This window comes from Mustela nigripes, chromosome 12, assembly GCF_022355385.1.
Source record: "Mustela nigripes isolate SB6536 chromosome 12, MUSNIG.SB6536, whole genome shotgun sequence".
Lineage (NCBI taxonomy): Eukaryota > Metazoa > Chordata > Mammalia > Carnivora > Mustelidae > Mustela > Mustela nigripes.
Window position 1 is genome coordinate 11,609,745 of NC_081568.1, and position 22,449 is coordinate 11,632,193.

Consider the following 22,449-nt stretch of genomic DNA (forward strand, 5'->3'; position numbering starts at 1 on the left):
ACTGCTCTTGAGTATTTCGGTGGCCTTCGGTGATGTTAGTTCCCCAGCACTAAGAAGTCTTAAAGTTAAAAAAAACAAAAATGGGGGGCACCTGGGTGGCTCAGTTGTTAAGTGTCTGCCTTTGGCTCAGGTCATGATCCCAGGGTCCTGGGATCGAGTCCTGCATCAGGCCCTCTGCTTAGTGGGGAACCTGCTTCTCCCTCTCCCTCTCCCCCTGCTTGTGTTCCCTCTCTCACTGTATCTCTCTCTGTCAAATAAATAAAATCTTTAAAACAAAACAAAAATGGACTGGAGAGGAAAGGACCTCTTAAAAGTTTTAAAAGTCGGATAAACTGAGGGCGAATAAAGAGACTGTCGTTCACCGGGGTGGGTACCATTGGTACCTTTGACTCAGAGGTGAGTCTTAAGTGGCGGTTTATTGAGCACCTCCTTTATCAGACAGGACGCTTGGCCCTGGGGGTGGATGGAGGCTACGTCGCACACCCGATGTGGGCACTTCAGAGCCTACGAGGAGCGACAGATGTGAAGACTAAATACAGAAAGTGCTACAAAAAGGAACGTACACATTATAGTGACAGCTTAACATTTAATTTAGGAAAGAAAAACCAGAAACCAACCCTACACCTGAAACTAAGGTAACATTGTGTGTCAGTTATACTCCAAATTAAAAAAGTCGCTTACAGGGGTGTCTGGGAGGCTCAGTCAGTGAAGCGTCTGCCTTCGGCTCAGGTCATGATCCCAGAGTCCTGGGTTTGAGCCTCATGCAGGGCTCGCTGCTCAGCGGGGAGTCTGCTTCTCCCTCTTCCCCTGCCCCTCCCCCTGCTCAAGCTCTCTCTCAAATAAATAAATAAAATATTAAAAAAAAAAAAGTTGCTTACTTTCCCCCTATGTCTTTTAAGGTCAATCCTGTGGCTAACTTGTTGAACCAATGGACTGAACCACTGCAAACGTAATGTATGTGAGACACTTCCCAAGCAGCTAACTCAAATACTCCTGTTTTTTGTGTGAAAGAAACCGCCATTTCAAGCATGACGCCCGCGTCTGGAGGCTCAGGGCCAGAGAAGGGTTCCTACCTGCTGAAAACTTCACAGTTGTGACAAAAGGGCCCGGAGAGCAGGCCTGGAGGCTGGCTTCTGGCAGGTTCTGTTCCAGGTGCTCGGGTGAGTCACTAATCCTCTCTGAGTCCCCTTCCCCTTCTAAGAAAGGAAGGGTTTTGGCTCGATTGTCTCCAAGTTTTTTTCCAAGGAAGGACTCTGAGTCTCCATTTCTGTGGGGAAAATCTACCCTGACACACTCCAGTTACAGGAAGGAAGACGCGAGTAGAATAATGAAATAAATAAAGTCTTCATCTGGGAAATCTAGGCATTTTTCTAAGTTATCACCATTTCAGAAACAAACCAGTTGCTTGTCTCAGAGCGACAGATTATTGCCCGCGCACCAGACCAGAGAAGAAACAGCCTCAGACCCAGGCTGGTGGAGTTCTCCATCCGACTCAGCTGTAGCCGGGCAAGAAGTTTAACCGGAGTGAGAGCAGACAGCGGAGGTCAGACCCGGATCGCCGAGCCAGTGACAACTAGAAGCTTCTGGCGCTCAGTGAGGGATGAGGGCCAAGTCACAGAACCTGGCACTAGGTTCAACTCAACTTTTGACTTCCAATCATTTCCCATCGTCTCCAAAAGCTGAGGTCTGTTCCTGGAATAGAAGCCTTCTCAGCTTTTTCTAAAATACTCTTTTAAACAGTTTCAAGGCTGCTCACTGTTTTCCTAATATTTTAGGGAACTATGGAAAAACTTGCACACCATAGAGAAGTAACACAAATAGGGGAGCAGGGTTTCTGGGGTAACCGACGACACAGGCGCGCTGTTGGGAATTCCTCCTGGGCGAGGTGGCACAGAAGGTGCTCCTGACGCCCCTCCCCCGCCTCCCCCAGCAGAGTCAGGAGGGAGGGACTGACAGGAGGGGCAGGTTGGGGCAAGGGGCTGCTGAGGACGCAAGGTCACGATGGGTGACATGACCGGCTATTAGTCTCATGTTGCCCTTGTTACAATCTATTCAGGCGTAGGATCCGTGGATCAAAGATTAAGTCATGAGCTTTGGAAAAATATCCATCAAAGGTTTAAAACGAGCTTAGGGCTCGATGATAAATAAGGATCACCATCAGGGCTCATCAAGCCAACAGTTCTTGTGACGAAAGGAAGAGGGGCCAGAGTCACCGTGTTCCTCTCATCAGCGTAACCAGCCCTTCTGCCCTGGTTTTCAATGACGAGAGTTGCACACCCCTGGCATTTCTGGAACATACTTGTACTTTATAAACAGAGAATTTCTACAGGACTTAGGAGGAACTGCGGAGCCCAACAACAAAGAGGAAGACTGGACTGAGTTCAAAAGACCCGCATTTTGGGGCGCCTGTGGTCGCTCAGTTTTTGGACCTCTGAGACTTGATTTTGGCTCAGGTCACGATCTCAGGGTCATGAGCTCGAGCCCCACGTCATTGGATCCCGCGCTCAGCTGGAGTCTGGGATTTTCTCTGAAGTCTGGGATTTTCTCTCTCTCTTTGCACCCCTGCCCATGCCCGGACCCTCAAGTGCGCTCTAAATAAATAAAATCTTAAAAAGAAAAAAAAAAAAAAAGAGAGAGAGACCTGCATTTCTTTTTACCTCCTTGTCATCTCCACCTTTAGAACTCAAAGGGCATGGTCTACACTGTAAGTTTGTTTATGAAAGTGCTTTTCTTTCTGTTTTGCTACTATAAACAACCTTCAATTATATACCATGTGCTTTGGGCTATCGACCATGTACACATTTTTTCCAAGTTTCTTGAACAGTATTTTTTACATTGAAATTACCCATGGGGATGGATAAAGAACGCGTGTTGTTTATGTAGGCTGTGCGCAGAGCGCGGGGCTGTCCTTGGGGCTCACGGCTACGTCCGCGAGAATGACCCAGGGCCTGGGATCTTACAGGCCAGCAGACGGAAGCAGCGTAAGTGGGATGGGGGGAGGAGCTCCTACTGCGCTAACTCAAGTAACACCAACTCAATTTGGAAGAGGGTCAGGGATGTTTATACGCTTGACTCTGAATGTTGAAAATGGGATCAGAAGTTATTCAGTAAGACAAGAGTACTGTTAAAACAAAAGGCAGGGGTGCCTCGGTGGCTCAGTGGGTTAAGCCGCTGCCTTCGGCTCAGGTCATGAACTCCGAGTCCTGGGATCGAGCCCCACATCGGGCTCTCTGCTCAGCAGGGAGCCTGCTTCCTCCTCTCTCTCTGCCTGCCTCTCTGCCTACTTGTGATCTCTATCTGTCAAATAAATAAATAAAATCTTTAAAAAAAAAAAAAAAAAAAGCAAACAAAAGAACTTTGCCTTTTTTTTTAAAAAAAAGGCAAAGTCTGCCTTCTTTCAGCATGTTAGTAGTCCCCAGACCTGCCAGAAGTCTACTCTTTATTCCTAGATTCAACGACCTCCCTAAGGAACGACTGTTCATATTTTGGGTTGTTAATTAATTCCGTATAGCATCACAAGTATGGAGCACAACAGTCCTCCCTTTAAAATGGCCATTCCCCTTTCCCAAAAACAACGCTGGCAGGGGGCGTGGGGTTGTCGGTCTCTCCCCTTACCGTGAGTGATAAGGCCATGCAGACAAACGTGAACTTCTTGATGTGGGCCGCGGTCACGGTGTTGCTCGTGCTCACCAGTTTATTGCTGGGGTTATTCTAGGGGGAAGAGGAGGACAGGTTACCCTCGGCTGACCACACATGCCACTTGAAGAATGTCTTGTTTTGGTTTTATTTGATGCGTCTCAGGTATAGATGTCCCCTGACAGCTGGGAAAACGGCTGTCACTTTGTCTCTCTCAGGCAGTGGTCAGGTTGCTGGACGTGAACATGAACCAGAGGAAGTCATAGATGGACGCCGGCCAGGGTCTCCTGAATGTGCGCTCCCCTTGCCACCGGGCCCCCACCGGGCCCCCACCCAGCCTCGGCCAGGGTCCCAACCTGTGCGGCCCCTCCTGGTCACCTGACATCTCCTCGAAGCCACGGCTCCCCTCTGGGACCCCATCCTCCCCGCCAGCAGACCGGAAGGACGGGTGGGCATTCTCAGTCCTGCTTGCCCTGATGCTGACTACCCCCCTCGGATTCCAGACAGAAGCTCTTGCTCTGCCCCTAACACCCGTGGTGTTTTCCCATTTCGTGCCTTTGCTCCTCCTTGTCCCATTGGATCTTCTAATTTTCAAAGCCCCCTTTGGAGGGCATGTCAGTGGCACAGCCCATCTGTTTCTGAAAGCCTCTCTGATCCTTGACTCCTAACTGCCCTGGGGTCCTGCTTGCGGGAGTGCTGGTCAAGCCGAGAGCTCTCTGGGCGTGGGTATGTATTCGGGGGGCAGGCATGGAAGCCTGTGAGGCAGGCACTGGCTCTCTGGGATAAAGGACTGTGCCCCTCACCCTACTCTTTCCCTCCTGCCACTTAGCATGATCTTTCTTGAGTAGAGAAGGTGCCCATCTCTGTTAACGCTTAATTTTAAGCAAAGAGTGCGGACAGCTCAAATGTCCTCTTGCATATTCCCGAGGCTTCCTGAGACCATCCCAGCGCCACCGTGAAGCATGCCCACCACCTGATCAGACAAGTGTCTGGTCCCTCACCATGAAAACCAGCGGAGGAAAGAGCCCCCCACCTCTATTCGGATCCAGTCAGTCCCAGAGGTGACCGACAGAAGCCAGCCCCCAGCAAGTGGCTTGCGTCTCTCTGAACAAAAGACACAGAGGCAGAGCGCAGACAGGTTCCACTCGGAAAAGAGCTTCTGACAGTTCCTTTCCTTTGGAGGCTGCCGGAGATCTCTCACATCCCTTCCCCATGATGCCTCCAGCACAAACATCTGGTCAAGCCTATGTTTTCCTAAGTCCAGCCTCTAAAGTGAATCTGCTTTTCTCAGTAACAGATTCGGCTGCCTCAGTGAAGTGCAAGTCACGGTAGGTGCATATCTCCATCTCTCTGGCCCTGGGGGACCCGTGAGAGAGGTGCCCAGGGGGCTCACCCCAAAGAATCAAACAACCTCAAAGCACTCATGTCACCTGTGATGGGACAGCAGGGTACCATATGTGTCACCTGTGGTGGGACAGCGGCATGTGCCACACGTCACCTGTGATAGGACAGTGGTGCGCCACATGTCACCTGTGGTGAGACATTGATGCATCAGCCATGTCACCTATGGTGGGACAGCAGCATGCCCCATGTGTCACCCGTGGTGGGACAGTGGTGTGCCACATGTCACCTGTGGTGGGACAGCAGGGTGCCAGAGACCCCCAGGTGTGCTTTCATTTCAAAAACAGTGCGTATTTCTGGCAGCAGTGTTGGAATAAAGGAGCATGTATCATTAGATTGGCAGGCGTGTTTCGCTTTCTTTGCCCAATGCGCTTAGACGCAGACTCTTCTGCAGATGATAACTGAACGTCGGAGAGATTATGTACGACTGCGAAATGCTCCTAGTGGATATTTAGCGAGAACCGTCAGAAGTTATGCAAGAAATGTCAAATCCCTTATTCTGGAACGCACAAAGAGGCTAGGATTTCCATTGTCAGTGCAGCCAACTCTGCAAGTCCGCACAGAGGTGTCTCAGATTTGGGTGAATAGACAGCATTCACACGGACGGCTCGGAGGCGCTCCCTGGAATGCCCAGAAACAAAGAGGGAGGCTCCAGAAGGATTCTGTGTGACCGCAGTTGCTGGCGAGACGTACGCTCGCTACAGGGGTTGCTTCACAGCACCTAACCCGGGTGATCACGGGCAAAACCAAGTTTTCCTTGGATGCTCCCCGTGAAACCGTACAGTGCTGTATTGCTATTGTTAAGTGGTATTATTTCAAGGTAGCCAAAAACATTCCAGATGAGACTTTCCCAGCCAGGAGTTCCTAATATTTAGTATCTGCTGTTCTCCTCTAGGTTTATTATATAATCTGATTCTCCAAGAGCTAGAAATTTAGCAAAAAGATGTATATCCATCTCGGTTTTCTAGGATTTACTTCTATGTTCATGTTCCTTAAAAGGAAAGCAGCGACGTCTGCTCATAGATGGGGTTAAACTCATGCAAACAGGGACTGCCAGGAGAAAAGTCTGCTGGGGAGTGCCCTGGCTCAGGGTGCGAGGTGCAGAGGAAACCTCTCTGGGGCTCCACGCCACAGGCTGTGCCCTCTTCCAGAAGCCCACAGACAACCACACATTTGAGAAGCCGGATGCTATGTGGAGAGAGAGCGCCCCTTACAGCTTGTGGCTGGGCCTTGCTTTGTGGACTTCCCGGGCTTCTGGATGCCCACGCGGATCTGGCAGTGGGTGGGAGTGAGGCGAGGAGGGAGCCCAGCCTCAGCCAGCCAGAACCCACGCTGCCCGAGCGGCCAGAGCTCATCGGCTGGGGTCCCTAGCAAAGAGGCCGCCTCTCCTCATATCCCAGGGCTCTTGTTGGGATCAGATAAAATGGCTCTGAGCTGGTTCTACAGAAATTCAAGGCAAAGGGTTGATGTGAAAAATACAAGTGCAGGTGTGTGCTTCTTTCCTAGTTTTCATTTCACTGTATTTTTAAAAAGATTTTATTTTTTTATTTGAGAGAGAGAGCACAAGCAGTGGGGAGGGGCACAGGAGGGGGAGAAGCAGACTCTCTGCTGAGCAGGGAGCCCAACACGGGACTTGATCCCAGGACCCTGAGATCATGACCTGGGCCAAATGCAGACACTTAACTGGCTGAGCCACCCAGGCACCCCCTTATTTTTCATTTTAAAACATTGTATAGGGGTGCCAGGTGGCACAGTCAGTTAAGTATCTGACTCTTGGTTTTGGCTTAGGTCATGATCTCAGGTTGTGAGTTCGAGCCCCGTGTTGACCTCCGCACTCAGCAGAGTCTGCTTGAGTTTCTCTCTCCTTCTCCCTCTGCCCCTGCCTCCTGCTCACTCGTGCGTGCTCTCTCTCTCTCTCTCTCTCTCTCAAATAAACAAATAAATCTTTAAAAAAATTGTACACTATCTTTGGTGCTTATGTTTCGCTATAAATGTCTACAGGTTCAAGTCATTAAGCTTTAATGATAAAGGACATTAGTTCAACGATTGGTAGGACAATGCCTATCTAGCCACAGGCTGCGAGTCTGAAGGGTTGTGTGCAATCAGCGGCGGGGACAGAGCTGTGGTTAACAGAGGCTTTCAGTGGGGATAAGTCCGCTGCATCCAAAGAAACCTGGACCCAGGCCGCTGCACAGACAGCTTCGGGGGGCATGGACACTGCGTATACCGAAAGACATCCATCCAGAAGCTTAGGACCTCAAGGACTCAATCCTGTCTATACCTTTACATCTGCTATGAGGTCAGCAAAACATTTGTTTAATTAAAAAAAAAAAAAAAAACAACAAACCACAGAAACAAAATCCAATGTAATAAACTTTTTTGAGATTATATTTTCCCCTTGTAAAAAACTTAATCATTTCTTAATCAGAATTACCTACAAGTGAATATCATTTGGAGGGCATTAGAGGATTGACATGAAAGTAAGCTTCATGACTTCTGTTATTTTCTGAGGGAAATCGTCCACAGTGACGCCTGACGCCCCCCCAGGACCCACCCCACATTCATCTTACAGAGGGAGGTGAGACGGGGAAACATCAGCATGTTCTTCATCCGAGACGCCTGTCTATCACAGGCTAATTTTAAAGCGAGTGTTTCCGACACCACGCCGCACAGGTGCTCACCTTGTCAAAAGCCGGGTAGACAGCACGGATTTCCGTCAACCAGCCATATGGCATGTGACCCACAGGGTATGTGGCTGTCAAAATCGCCACTGCCTACAAGAGAAAGAGCCAGCAGTTAGTGTCGGCGTCCCAGGGAGCATCTCCAGTAGCCGCTCTTGCCACAGGCCAGAGGCAGCGGTCTCGGTGCGGCCACCCCAGACGGATCACTCCACACTGGGCGAGAGGCAGTGGCCGGCAGCAGGCGGGACTGAGGGAACGGGGAGCGGCAAGTGCTCCACTGCGACCACGGATGGGAGTGGGATCGCGAGCCTGGGCGTTGGCTGGACAAGCTACGATTTGAACCCAGGCCCACCAGACCAGGGACCTTTGCTCCTTCCATTGAGCCAAATGGAACCCTCCAGTCTAGCCCAGTTCTGGAGTCCCGAACTGCGATTCTGAGCCCTTTCTGCTCTCCAGGTTGTCTTTGCTTAGGGTTCATGTCTACGCCTCATTCCTCTCCTTCTGGGTGGCTGGCAGTAGGCGCTAGTTGGTGGCTTTATGGTTTTCTCCTTCTGACTCAACTCACTTTTAATCTGTCCGGCCAGAATAGCCCAATTTTGATTTTTAATTTAAGAAAACTAAAGAAATATTTCTTGTGGAAACCAAACATATCCTTCCGTGAAAATGAGAGTTTCTCTTCTTATGCAAATGAAAATGAAGGCGAGTGAAAACAAAGCATCAAACCCTACATTTTGGCAGAGTTCAACTCTAACTGGCTAGTAAAGGAGAAGTACAGGCTTCATCTATTTTCATTAACGTTACACTCATGCCTGGAACATGGGGTAAGTCCCCAGCTGGGCGAAAACACTACTGTGTAGACCCAAACCTTCCCTTGGTCACCTTCCAGCTGCGTGAAGCAGGGACCCTCTCAGACCTCCCTGTCTGTTCCTCCAGCAGAACCATGGGAATGATGAGATCCATCACAAAGGTTTGCTGGGAGTCCATGAAATGTGCATAAATGGCGGACACGCAGTAGATGGTCAATACACGTCTGTCCTGTACCCTACACGCGGAGTCTCTATGCCACTGAGGTCATTTACCTTGGTTTTTCTTTTCTTTTCTTTTTCCTCTTTTTCAAAGGGGAAGATGGAATGCCAGCACACAAGTTAATGGGGTCACATACGTTTTTTTCTGAGCAACTTAAACTGCTGGTGTTAACTGAAAAAGCTATTGGATTGTTAAGAACCACCCAAGATGACCTTCGTGATCCAAAACACAAAGTCCAAGAACAAAGTGAGGCAGGAGAAAGCGTCCTGCTTGTGATTTATGTGCGTCCCTTTCCAAGCCCACATGAGCTGCTTCCCAGGACATGGAAACTGGCAGGAGATTCCCGGCTGGAGACACGCCGACGGCGCATCCAAGGGCGACGTGGAAAGAGAAGGCCCTAATGAGCAGCCACCGGCCTTCCTGAAGGCTCAGCAGTTCCAGAGACGGAATCAAGTCTCCGGAGGGCAGCGGAGGAGGAGACAAATGAAGTAACTTGATTTGTTCATACCATACTTGAAAGATGGAAAAAATGATTCAACTCTTTCTTTGGAGTAGCTGCCAGTTTCCAGATAAATTTCTTGAGCTGCGAGTGAGTAAATAATGGAGATCCTCATTTGGGGGAGGGCGGACTGCCAAAGCACTCAGAGAGCCATGATGGGCCAGGGTGTGGGGGGAGGGGCGTACTGCCGGAAGGCGGGGCAGGAACAGGTGAGAGCAGGTTGGGTCGACATGGGGGCCCTGGGCCTCCTGCTCTGGGCCTGGTCACGTCTGCTGCTACACGGCAGAGTCCGTGGTCTTCGGCCACCACAATGTTGGCATCACTCTGACTCCACAGGAAAATGGAAAGGCCACCGGACGGGAGTCAGAAAAATCTGGATTCCTCGACCAGCCCGGCTTCTTGCTAGTTTTGCACCCTTAGCCTTGTGCCCATGCCTCAGATCTGGTCAACAAGAAGGCTGAAGGCGATGTTTCCTTCCATATTCATAGAAGTAAACAGTCCCACGATTCTAAGAGCCTCTTGGCTTCTGAGTGTGAATGGTCGTCCATTACGATACCACAGAATTACCTGAGCTCTCTAGGTAAATCGGAAACAAGTCTGTGTCCACTTCCCTACCCTCCGGCCCCATTCTTTAAAAGGTGACCACAAGTGCCCCCAACCCTAGAAACCACCCTACCTCAGTAGCTGCAGAACTACCACCAAGGTCCCGGGAAACAAAGAGGTTGACGATTGGCCTACTGATCCTCTGTGTGGCCAAGATGAGCGCCAAAGGCCACCAGAAGCTCAGCATCTTTCTTATGGTCGCATCTCCCTGTGTCAAGAAATGGAGATACAAACTCACTAAATTCTAGAAACAGAACAGAAAAAACAATTCAGAGCCAAAGCTTTTCCTTTTGATGTCAATAATGAGTCAATTCATTGTACTTAAAAATAATACAAGGAAAAGCCTCTGTAGCCAAGCCAATTCAGATTAAAATAAAACGTACAGTGTTATTAGAAATTAACTCAGACAGCTGGCAATTTACCGTGAAATCAAAGCACACATTTAAGTTTGATGGATCCAAATCACTCTTTTCCAAACAGGGCAGTTCTAACCCAGAAAGAACACAATTCCATGGCCTGGAAAACAGGCTGGAAATTGGTTTTTGTTTTAATCACCAAACTGAACTTAACTCTCAGAAGTGAAAAAAAAATTACTATAATTTATTTCTGCAACCAGTTGGGTCACAATTGTGCCTAATTATTGAGGTATAAATCTATTACCAAGGTTCTTATTCTGAAAGATCTGACGGAAGTCACGTGAATGTTCAGAAGCATAAAAATGAAAGCATGGTCAAGAAAAGGTGATTTATTGAGACTTCTACAAAACCAAAAGGTGTACAATCTTTAAAGGCTGGCTTTCATGATTTAACTTCGGTTTTGATTCTTCAGAGGGTAAGTCACATCGTGGAACCATGCCAGCCACTTTTATCTCCCCTTGTTGGCGGCTCAGGGTTCAGAGATGGATTGTCACCATTGAGACCCTTTTGATGTGGATGTCCTAGTGATGGAAACAACTAGATCAGACTTTATTGACAGCCCGCCTCGGATCGAGGTAAGTGGTCAATACAGTTATTGTTCTGTATTATGCCAAGAGTAAGCTGTGCTCAAAGGCAGGATCAGAGGGTGGAGTGTGGGGCCTTCTTCAGGGCTGCGTGGAGTCGTGCGTATCGGCAGCCCCACAGCTAGACGGAGACCAAGCCCAGGGACGTCTGGTACCGATGGGCGGGGTCAGCATATACATGTCAGATCCTGCTTGCACTGATGCTGAAACAGTGCTCGGGCCAGTTGGGGAGGTTTATACCCTGCTGGCATCTGACTCTACTTCTGTCACCTTCCAGGAGGTGGGGGAGCTTCTGAGACCCCATCACTGTCTTCCCTCCCTGCACTCCGAGGTCTTGTATCCTACGTGCTGTCTGGGCTCCCGTCTAACTGCTGCTTCTGTGTCGCTCTCATCTACGGGATGGGGCATAATGCAGCTGCTTGAGGGCAGAGAGCAGAGTTCTGTGCTGCCCATGGTGGCTACACTCTCTGCTCACACCACGGGAGGCACCCGAATGAGCGACCGTGTCTGGCCAAGGTGGAAAGTATAAAGTACAAACAAAGTCTGGGGTCCTGCTGTGAACTCAGAAATTATCCAAATGCAAGGTTAAATGGGAGCTGTGGGCCCCCAGCTACTTGTTGATGAATATACAGAGCGACTTACTGTTGACAACAGGGGGTATGAAGAACCAAAACCGCCATATCTACTCCTCAGCCTGACCTGACCCACTGTGCCTCAGTTTCCCTATATGCAAACAAGGAGGCTGCACCGTGACCTCTCCCAAAGCCATCCCCCCCCCCCCCCACTCTGTGTCTGCCTCTGGATGTGCCCTGGTGCTGGACATCTCAGGGCACAGGCTTGTATACGGGTCTCCCATTTCCCAGAGGGCCATCCCCGGATGCACAGACAGGCCGTACCCCCAGCTCCGGTCCGCTCCGGTCGGGGATGATGTCGTGGATGTTCTTGTAGTAGCCCAGGCACAGGGTGGTGCAGCGCACGAGGGCGCCCATGTACAAGGACAGGATGGGGATGAGCAGAGGCTCTCTGCATTCCAGGTGACTGTGCAGTAGGATGGCGACAAACACGACCTGGAGGACGGGAAAACAAAGACATGTCAGAGGGGAGACGACAGAACCCGTCAACGGGCGTGCCTGCTGGCTGCTGGCACCCTGACGAGGTGGGCCTCCGAGTGAAAACCTCAGGGCAGATGGGAGGACAGGAGCTGGGGCCGGGGCTCCGTGTGTCCTCAGGGCAACAGCACACAATCGCTTTGCTATATTCCCCTCCAAGGCGCTTTGATTTTTTTTTTTTTTTAAGATTTTGTTTATTTGACAGAGAGAGAGAGAAAATGCACAAGCAGGGGGAGTAGCAGGTGGAGAGGGAGGGAGAAGCAGGTTCCCCAATTAGCAGGGAGCTCAATACGGCGCTCAGTCCCAGGACCCTGGGATCATGACCTGAGCCAAAGGCAGACGTGGGCTCCGCAACTGAGCCACCCAGGCCGGCCTTTTCTAAGACTCTTTGAAGGCAATGATATATCTAGTTACGATCTCATTACAAAACATCTAGACACTTTGTTCCCCAGGCCCCCAAAGATGTGGTAGAGTTTTACCCGCTTGAGCCTGGATCCTGATATGCACATGTAATCCACAACGAAGGCCCAAGTCCACAAGGAAAAAGTAGTGGTGATCAGTGGCATATACAGAATAACAGACATTAACATTTGTAAGATGAAGTTTGCTAAAAATGCTGCGAAAAGCACCAGTGTCAATTATTACAAAACAAAGTCAATTAAAGTTTAAAATACTAACTTAAAAAGTGGAAGAGTTCAAAAAATAGAGTCAGGAGAGATTAAAATAATAAAGTATTAATCTCTACTGACTGTATAATCTCTGAAAAAATTTAACAAGTATTTAGCTTTCCTGTCTATAAAAGTCCGAGGAGCAGCCCAGCCTCTATCGAGCCATCCGGGGATTCACACATTCAGAAGACCACTGAAGACAGAAGACCACAAAAATTAACTAATGGGGAGGGGGATACTATTCTGGAGTTCCACTGACTTTTAAAAAAAGATTTTATTTTTAAGCAATCTCCACACCTAATGTGGGGCTTGAACCTACAACCCCAAGATCAAGAGCTGCATCCTCCTCTGTCTGAGCTGGCCAGGGGGCTGTGAGCTACCGTGACGTTAATGGCCAAATATCCACGGAACAACAGGGATGCAAAACACACCACCACAGAGTGGTCCTGACCCATGGAGGCTTAACCCCAACACTGCAGTCCCAAGGAATCGGCGATGACCGAAAGTTGAAAAGGAAGCTGGGGACCGAGCATGACGAGCTGGATGAGTGCATTCGGTTGCCGGAAGGAACAGAGAACAGCAGGGTTATACAGACTTGTGAGCGCAGTAGAAGTATCACTGTTGGAGGTGGTTTGTTTGCAATGTGGGCTGCGTCTTATGCCAGCTGTCATTCTCGAACCCAGTACACGAGGCCGATTCGGACCGGGAGCCTCAGGCAGGGCTTGGCCGCATGGACACAACCAGGCTGCAGCTGCACCGACGACGTGAGCAGACACCAGTTGGGGTGGTGCTCACACTCCCGCTCCTGTTCCTCCAAAACGTTGCGGAGCCCACGGATGAAGTCAAGATGCCCGTAACTGGCCCTGTGCCTGTTCCTTTCAAGTGGGACAAGTAGAAAATGCCACTGAAGATGCGGACACAACCTGGGGAAGTCTCGCTAGGGACATACAGTATTAGGAACGGAGGACCGGGAGTTCTGTGATGGGGCCAAGATGTGTGGGATGTGTCTAATGCCTCAGAAGGCTCAATGGAGCCCCCAGGCAAACTCCCGCTTGAGTGTCTCAGCAAGCTGACTGTCCGTCGAGGGTCTCAGCAAGCTGACCATTCAGCACACAGAAACCCACAGTGGTAACAATGACGACCGTGCATAAAGGCTGAAAACTCGCTGTACAAGAAAGGAATACATTGAGGACTGAGCCCTCCACGGCCACATCCAGGAAGGCTCCCAGAGCCGTCAGGATGGCCACGTGAGATGGAGGCCTGCTGGGCAGGGCCACGGAGGAGGATGCGGTTAAGAAGAGAAAGGGGGACACGAGCCAACGAGACGTAAGTGTGGTGATGACAAGAAGGGGGTGGGCTATGCAGGCCCCAGGGAGGGGGATGCCCTGGGCCAGTGGCTCTCCCCAGCTCCCCATTTAACAGCTCGATGCCGTGGGGCCCAGCACCCATCACAGAGCTTCCATCGTCACTGTGGATGGTACTACTCATCAGTTAAAATAGGGTCTTCTGCATTTCAGTCCAGAATTATGATGTTGAATCTGGTATTACCACCAGAAACATCAGGTGATTCTCCGAGGAGGAACCTACTCTCCTTGGTAAGGATTTTCCCCAGGAGAGTCTGTTCTGCACAGGCCCTGTATGCAGTGCCCGAGAGCCCAGAGATAAACAAGATCGTCGCAGACTCTCCTCCGGGAGCTGACGGTCCAGTGCAGGAGTGGGCTCGTGAACCAGACAGGGACACTGAGGAGTGTCCACTGCGGGGGTGGAGGCAGCGAGGCTTTGCTGGGATGGCCCGGCTGCTTCGAGGGAGGGCACCCCGGTGCCACCTGAATCGAGACCTGCAGCCCCGGCTGGGTGTGGCAGGAGTCCGTGGCAGGGACGGGACGTGAGGCAGAGCAAGTCCTCCTGGGCAGAGGGGCCGAAGCAAAGAGCCCCATGAAAGGGTCCTCTGCCACGCCAGGGCCCTAAATGGCGTGCCCATGGAGGGGTGGCAGGAGCGAGGGGCCGAGAGAAGAGTGCCGGGCCGGCGAGGAAGCACGGGCCAAGGGTCTTGAACGTTGTCACCATGACCAGGATTTTGACTGTTTATCCCAGGAACCCCGGGAAGCAATGTTTAAAGCAGCTTCTGAGCAGCGTGGCCAGAATTTCCAAGAGCAGAGATCACTGTGGCCGCAGAGCGGGGGACGGAAGGAAAGAAGGAGGGGCGGCCCAGAGCAGAGGCCAGTCGGGAGACCTCTCTGGCGGTCCGGGCGGGACGGGGCTCCTTCGGACCCGGGCGAGGGGGTAGTAATGGGGAGCAGAGAGCACATCAAAGATACACCCGGGATTAAAATCGAAAAGGCCTGGTGATGAAGAGGATGGTCCCCAGGCTTCTGACCCGGTGACAGTGCCACAGGTTTGCTCAAAACCGAAACACTCGATAGAGAAGGTATGAATTTGAGCTTAGGGGGCGCCGAGAGGCACACGGGAGCACGAAAAAGCTGCCCTTGTGGTTCTGTTAAAACGGCAGGTGGGTGAGCACGTTTACGCGTCAGGAGAAACGACCCAGGGCAGAGACAACAGGTCTCGGAGAGCCAGCTGGACCCCGTTCTTGAGAAAGTGCAGGTGGAAGCCGCGGTTCTGGGCCAGAGAAGGGGGGCGCCTCGTTTCCCAGAGTGGGGGGAAAACGCAGATGACGCGGGGTTAGGAGGCAGGCTTGTAGGTCTGGGGGCCAGAGGGTGAAGAAATCGGTGGCTTCGACTTTCTCAGGGCAGTGGGAAAGGAGCTCGGCTACTGGGAAGAGGGAGGAGCGGAGGGACCCTCTGACGCAGCTACTGGGTCAGCTGCGGTGAGTGATGAGCGTCGATGCAGGGTTCCATCAGCTGCTTGACTTTCTGGGCACAGGTGGTGAAAGGTGCATTGTGGGAGATTCAGGAGTGCGGCCTGGCCGGGAGGCTGAGATGAAAAGCCAGCGAGCCAAGGGACTGACAGGACGGCAGCAGCGCTGCTGAGCTGGGAGGGAGGCCTCCCGTCCCGGGGCGCTGGGCTGAGTCGGGAGGCAAGGGCTAGGACAGGAGGTCCCAGTAAGATCCAGCAACGCCCTGAGATCGTGCCTGCGGATGCTGAGCAAATATTGACCAGGTGATTGTGAAATACAACAGAAACAGCAATATTCTTCATAAATTCTTTGGCAATCTATTGGAATGTAGCACTATTTTATTTTTAAAGGTTTTGTTTATTTGACAGAGTGAGAGAGGGAGCACCAGCAGGGGGAGCAGCAGAGGGAGAAGAAGATGGAGCAGCAGGCTCCCTGCCGAGCAAGGAGCCCCATGCAGGGCTCGATCCCAGGTCCCCGGGATCATGACCTGAGTCGAAGGCAGATGCTTAACCGACTGAGCCACCCAGGTGCCCCTAGGACATAGCGTTCCTGACAGTATTGGTGGCACAGAAAAGCATTACTGCACAGGTAAACCAAACCAAGAGAGCTTCCTTGCACTATGGTGAGAGATCAGTTAGCTTAGTAAAATTTTTTTTAAGGATTTGATGTATTTATTTATTTGAGAGAGAGAGAGGAGTAGGCAAGAGCTGGAGGAGAGGCAGAGGGACAAGCAGAGCCCAAGGCTGGGCTCGATCCCACGACCCTGAGATCAAGATCTGGGCTGAAACCAAGAGTCAGACACTCAACCGAAAGAACTACCCAGGCATCTGAAAAAATGGGAGTTGCCACTGAAAGGCTAGGCATTATAAGCTACTTGCATTTTACCATTGGCGATGACATGCTATCTCTCTATACCAAGGTGGTATTTGCAGAGGACTTTGCCTGAGACCTGTCTACTCACAAATTCGGTATTGAACAAAATGCTTTCAAGAAACAGAGGACTAAAACTGGGGGTGGGGGAGCAGGGTAATAAAAGACTTAGGAACGAACATCGCATTTATTCCTCCAAACTTTCAAACTACAAGGTTTAAAATAACTACTTCACCAGGAATAGCTCGGGGCCAGATGGTACTGAATCCAGCTCCCGTCTCTCTTCCCAACCAGATCTGATCATTCTGCACTTGCGAGCCCTCCCAGCAGGCACCGGCCAGGACGGGGTTTAAAACTGAGAAGGAAAATGGCCGTAGGCGTGCTGGCAAAGCATTTTTCAGAAATCTGGTTTTCCCTTCTACTCCTAGATGCTCACTATATCTATCTCCGGCAGAGTGAAGTTGTGTTTTGTTTGTTTGCCCTTAAGAAAACACACATCTATAAATATTCCCTGAGTTGCTGATGCCAATGTTGGAAAAGAGAGGTGCGGCCTTAATTTCAAATTAACTGATTAGAGTGAATAAGGCAGTTTAGTTCATCTCTCAGAGGATGGATAAAAGTAAGATCAGGACAAAAATCTCTAATAACTCACAAAGAAAATTAACAAAACTATATCCAGAGAGGACGTGAGCGAGTGTCCAGGCATACGCATGTGTGAGCAAACACACACACACACACACACACACACACACACATGCACACAGTGTTAACAGGAATTAATTTAAATTACTTTCAATAGTGATTCTTGGAGTAAATGCAATTAATTTGGAAATGTAATTGTTGGTCTTTAGGGAGGTACTAATGGTCTGACAGTAGATTATTTCAAAAAGGTGGCCACCAGACTAGCTTGTATGATGGGGGGAAACCAGGCAGAAATGCATGGAAATGCTCATAGACTGGAACCGAGAACTGGGAAAGGAGCTTAAAAATCAGCCCATCCCCCCTCCTCTGTGAAGAAACGGTTCTCCCGAACCCCTGATTGTAGGAACTAGGGCTGATTTATAGATTACGGGAATTACATCTAATTTTCTGCTGAAATTTTCATGCAGGATCCTGAGTGGCAGAAGAAAGGAAGTAACGTGGAGAGCTGGGGCTGCTGCCAGCGCCAGGCTCCACAGAAAGGGCAACGTCGGCCTTCCTCTCAGAGCACGTCCAGCCTCCTGGCTTTTGTGAAATGTGGGCTAATGACGCAGGAAGGGCAGCCGTGTGTGGCGTCTACACGAGAAACGACATGGAAGAATTCCCAAGAGCTCCCTCTAGAGCCAAGGGACAGACCGTGTATTGGGAGACCACACGGGGGACCAAGTGTGCCCCCAGCTGGTGCCCACTGACCACCAGACACATGTGTGCTGGGACCCGATGGCCACGTCACAGGCGAGTTCTGTAAGCCTCAGGGCCCACACATCTGACGCTGAATGTCAATTCCTACCCCCTCCTTCTCGCAGGGTTAGACGTGCGTCTCCTACAAGAGGTCTCATGCTCCCCCCTGTTCAACACACCTTCCCTGATGTCCACGTTCGGCTGGAGTAAGGCAGGAAGGCCCCCGCAGAGGGAATGCACGTCAGCGAGGCAGGAGGGGGCTCCGGGGAGCTCCGATGGACACACAGACCGTACTTACCTGAGCGATGACATCGGAGATCGAGGCACATCCCACCAGGAAACTGTATTTGTGTTTGAGGAGAATGCCAGCATGGGTCCATGCCTGCCGGGATGAAGAGAATCTGGCATGAGAGACACCGTCGGGATCAGATGACTTCTGGCCGTTAGGATTTACTGGGCAATCCGGAAATAGACTGCTACAACCCCCCACCCCCACCCCAGAACCTTCGGAGCCCAGGACAAACCTTCCGTTGGTCAAATGATCATAACTTGGCCTGGTGGCTAGGTCCGCGTTAGATTTCTAAGTGGAACCAGTGACTGCACAGGATTTACTTAGTACAGGTGGTAAGGCGGACCAGGGCACTCACTAGCTTTCCTGGCAGGGAAGCTAGATGGATACCAAGAACGGAGGGAACACCCTCTCTCTCTGGGGCAGCCGGAATGACAAGGCAGAAACATTCGCCCTCTGCGAGGCGTGTCATAACGAGGGCTCTAGCTCGGTTCCGAGTTATTATAGTCATTACAGGTTCTCATCAAACCATGAGGGCTCTACTCTTTCCTTCTCTTCAAGTTGGGGCAGGATCTGATCTGACACTTTGCCTCGGGGGGAGCAGACTATGGAAAGCCCGGGGGGCCGGTGAGTTTGGAGGTCTGAAGTCCAAGGCAGAATCTGTGTGAGCATCACCCTTCTGACCCGGAAAGGCCACTGTGGACCGACACGGCAGTAACATTTCGTGTGAGCTTCACGCCATCAGACAAATACGATTTATTCCCGAGGTCTCTGTCGGGACTCCTGTACAGTAGCTGCCCCATCTACTTCCTCCCTCAGCTCACAGGTCTCAAGGTGCCAGACATGGAAAGAGACGCCAGCTGTCGATAACATTTGCAAACAGTGGCTTGTGGGCCCCTTTGGTTGACCAAAGCCATCGGGATGATCAGCTTTGTGGTTTTCAAACATTCTCTCTCTAACCAGGGGTAGGTGTGCAGGGGTGTGTGCTTGGGAAGATGACCTGGCTTTTTATCAATGTTCATTATTTTGTTTTTCACGAACGGTCTCTTACTGCTGGGTCTTTGGGGGCTGCTGCTGATGAAACAGAAAAGTAAAGGGTGTTAATCCCCAATGTTCTGGTGTTACGCTGAGTTTTAGAAACTCTCTCCCGGCAAAGAAATACAGCTGAAGGGAAATGGAACATAGGGCACACGGATTCGCTTTTAGTCCCAAGTCCCTGAAATCACGTATCACTGTAATTCTTCTGTGTGTCCACAGAGCCCCCATACAGATGGGGGCAGGCCTCAGAGCAGTATTGGGCCTCTGTCTAGGAAGTTGGGCTTCTACTGTTTCCTGATTCCAAGCACTATGGGGCGCCCTTAGGTCAGCATGGGGCACTGTTAGGGAATCCAGTTCTAGGAAATCAAGCCTCTTTGTCCTTTTTTTGGGAGCATGTGTCAACTGCCAGGGTAAATACAGAGTAAATTTCTTACTTGGTGATAAGTAAGAAAAAGAAAATCCAGGTACCAGTGCTCTGATGGCCCAATTCTTCCACCAACCCTGCCGCCACACCAACTGACAATCGGAGCCTTGGCGTGAAAACTGTGAGTTCAAGGTCACCATGCAGACTGGTGGGAAGCAGTCAGAGGTTCCATGAGGCCACGTCCATAAGCTAACTGCAGGCGGTATAGCAGTCCTGATACCATCGGAGAAGGTGGACCACTCGCAGTTGACCTTGGCTCATTCCTCCAAGGATGTGGGGGTTGGCCTCACCTTACTGTGGATGGATGCCCATTTACCTCACGCATCTACAGTATGTGAAACTTGAGGGGCGGGGTGCTGAAAAACTGTACAGACGAACGTATTTTTAAGTCTCCCCCCCAAAATAATTTAAAATGGAACCTAAAGAAGAGGTTTATTTCCCAGCATTGGACATTACTGACGATGTGTGTGTGTGTGTGTGTGTGTGTGTGTGTATAAAATACATATTTTTATTTTGGTTAAATCTCTTCTATAATTCTCAATAGCACAGAGGAATAGAGAAAAAGCATTCTCTGAGAACTCTCCCGTATCATGACAAAGAATTTAATCTATGGAAGTGAGCCACCCTTAGTAATGTAGTAAAGCTGGGTACTAAAGTCATGAAAGCCTATCCATATTTTCCAGAGATTCTCATTCTAAAATGCTTTTGGGTACTTAAGCCACACAAATGGTGAGTTTATCAGAAAGCTGTCCTGATCCCTTGATCCTGACTATATCAGGAAAGAACTTTATATTTAAATACAGCTTTCAAATAGGCTCTCTTGCCTCTTGCTAGAACTTTGTGGCAAGTACGACGATTCTCATCAAATAAATGGCCAAGATAGGCCGGTTACGAGTCTGGGGCCAGCTAGAAACCTTCTGTACTGCTGGTGGGCTTATAAAATGATAGAGCTGCCACGGAGATCAGGGTGAGGGTCCCTCAAAAATTAAACATAGAATTATGATATAATCCAGCAATTTTACTTCTGGCTCTCTACCCAAAAAGGATTAAACAGGGAGCTCAAGGAGGTATTGTATACCCATGTTCATAACCCATTATAGAAATAGCCAAAAGGTAGAAATCACCCAGGTGTCCACTGATGGAGGAATGGATGAACCAAATGGGGGTCTACGGCTAAAATGGTAAATTTTAGGTTAAGTACACCATCATTTTTTTTTTTTTTAAAGAAGTGTCCACAATTACTCACCATTGCATCCATAAAAGGGAAGGCAGCGAGATACAGGAAGGCCCGTCTCGTTTTGCTGCCCACAGACTCATCCACATGGTGCAGTTTATTGATAATGTAGTAGCCTAAGTCACTATAAGCTGTAAAGGGCCAAAAAACATACAGAACAATATTTAGAAAAAGTTATCTTTTAAGCTTTTCATCTCAAAAGTGCAAAAACAATGTTAGATGTAATATTTGGGTTTCTTTCTTTCTTTCTTTTTTTTTTTTTTGGTGTAGAAAAAAGAGAAAATTAGATGAGCAAATGCAAAAAAGATCATGTCCAATCTTACCCCTCTGCTCAGCAGGGGTCCTGGTGAATGCTCTGGGTTCTAACACCCCAGCTCTTTTATGGGGATGTGGTGGGCGCGTGCTGTGGGGTATGTGTGTGTTTTAACATAAACGTGGGATCATTCCATATATATATTCTTTTGTAAGCCATGGCCATCTTTCCGTGATTTGCTCCCACATTTTAATGGTTGCAATGAATTCCTTTTTGTGGGTTTACTCGGCATCAATTACTCAATCTTCTATTATGCATTTAGGATGCGTCCATTAACTTGACATCCTGAAAGGGCACTTGATGGATCATTTGGAAGCTAAATGTTTATATGGAGCAGTACTTACTAAGAGGAAATTCCCAGATGTTGATACACCTTTCTTTTTCTTTTCTTTTCCTTTTTTTTTTTTTTTTTTCAAGAGAGGAAAGGGAAGAGGGAGAGGGAGAGGATGTCAAGCAGACTCCTCACCGCGTGCAGAGCCTGACCCAGGGCTCAGTCTCATGACCCTGGAATCATGACCGGAGCCAAAACTGAGAGTCGGATGCTTAACCACCGGTGTCCCCCGGGTGCCCCTGTGAATATGTCTTTTCAATAAAAAAATGGAAAGCCTTTTCACCGCTTGCGATTTGTTTTGTTTCACCCTTTGGGAGGAGCGTGCTGGTGTTGAACTGACACAGAGCGAATGAACTGGCAGCCGCAGGACAGATACAAAGGAAGGAAGAGGAAGGTCTTTCTAGCGGATTAGCTGGGCACTCTGGCAGCTGCTGTCAGCAAAGATGAAATAAACTAAGAGATTTTCACCTCATTGATAGATGATTAGACTATATCGAAAACCAACAATCTTTGTGTTTTCATACCGTTTTACATGGCGGTTTAATAGCACCGTTCCTGCTGTTTTCATTTTTCTATAAATACGAATATTAATGCAGTGGACAACTATAAAGCTGCTTTGAAGTCGGAACAGAGACAGAATGCAGCGAGAGTCTCATTTTAGGTGAATAATAAGATCCTTCTCTCCACTTCAAAGTGTGGGGGATGACTTGGACCCCTGTGAACTAAGAAGAAACTGATAGTAAAGAAAGAAGCTTCCACTCCTTTTCGGCAGATTAGTCCTGCCTCGTGAGAACTTACAGTCAAGTCTTCAGTATGATCTCATGGATATTTACATGCACAAGTGGGAATCCCAGATGGGGAAGGAAAGCGATTTCGAGACGTGGGGGGTGTGGAGCGGGCAGGACATCCCGAGAACGGGGGGATGGGAGAGGCCCTCTAAGGAGGGGCAGGGGGAGAACCAAAAGGTGAGCCGCCAGGGGAGCAAACATGTCAGATGTGGGGCGTGGTGGGGCCAGCCGAGCCACTGAGGCAGCGAGAAGGGAAATCCAGGAGGGAGTGTGTCGCAGGGCAGAAAGAGCAAAGACCTGGG

The 22,449-nt window shown here is 49.8% G+C and overlaps 1 protein-coding gene across 1 annotated transcript in view; it reads right to left on the reverse strand.

Annotated features, from left to right (window-relative positions):
- ANKH (ANKH inorganic pyrophosphate transport regulator) overlaps nucleotides 1-22,449 on the reverse strand; it is a 52,896-nt gene that overhangs the window by 24,751 nt on the left and 5,696 nt on the right. Inside the window, exons 2-7 of the mRNA XM_059416926.1 lie at nucleotides 20,728-20,846; nucleotides 18,029-18,112; nucleotides 11,743-11,913; nucleotides 9,920-10,054; nucleotides 7,719-7,811; nucleotides 3,616-3,711 (exon numbers count right to left, since the gene is read on the reverse strand). Coding sequence (XP_059272909.1) covers nucleotides 3,616-3,711; nucleotides 7,719-7,811; nucleotides 9,920-10,054; nucleotides 11,743-11,913; nucleotides 18,029-18,112; nucleotides 20,728-20,846 — 698 coding nt within the window. The remainder of the gene's footprint in view (nucleotides 1-3,615; nucleotides 3,712-7,718; nucleotides 7,812-9,919; nucleotides 10,055-11,742; nucleotides 11,914-18,028; nucleotides 18,113-20,727; nucleotides 20,847-22,449) is intronic.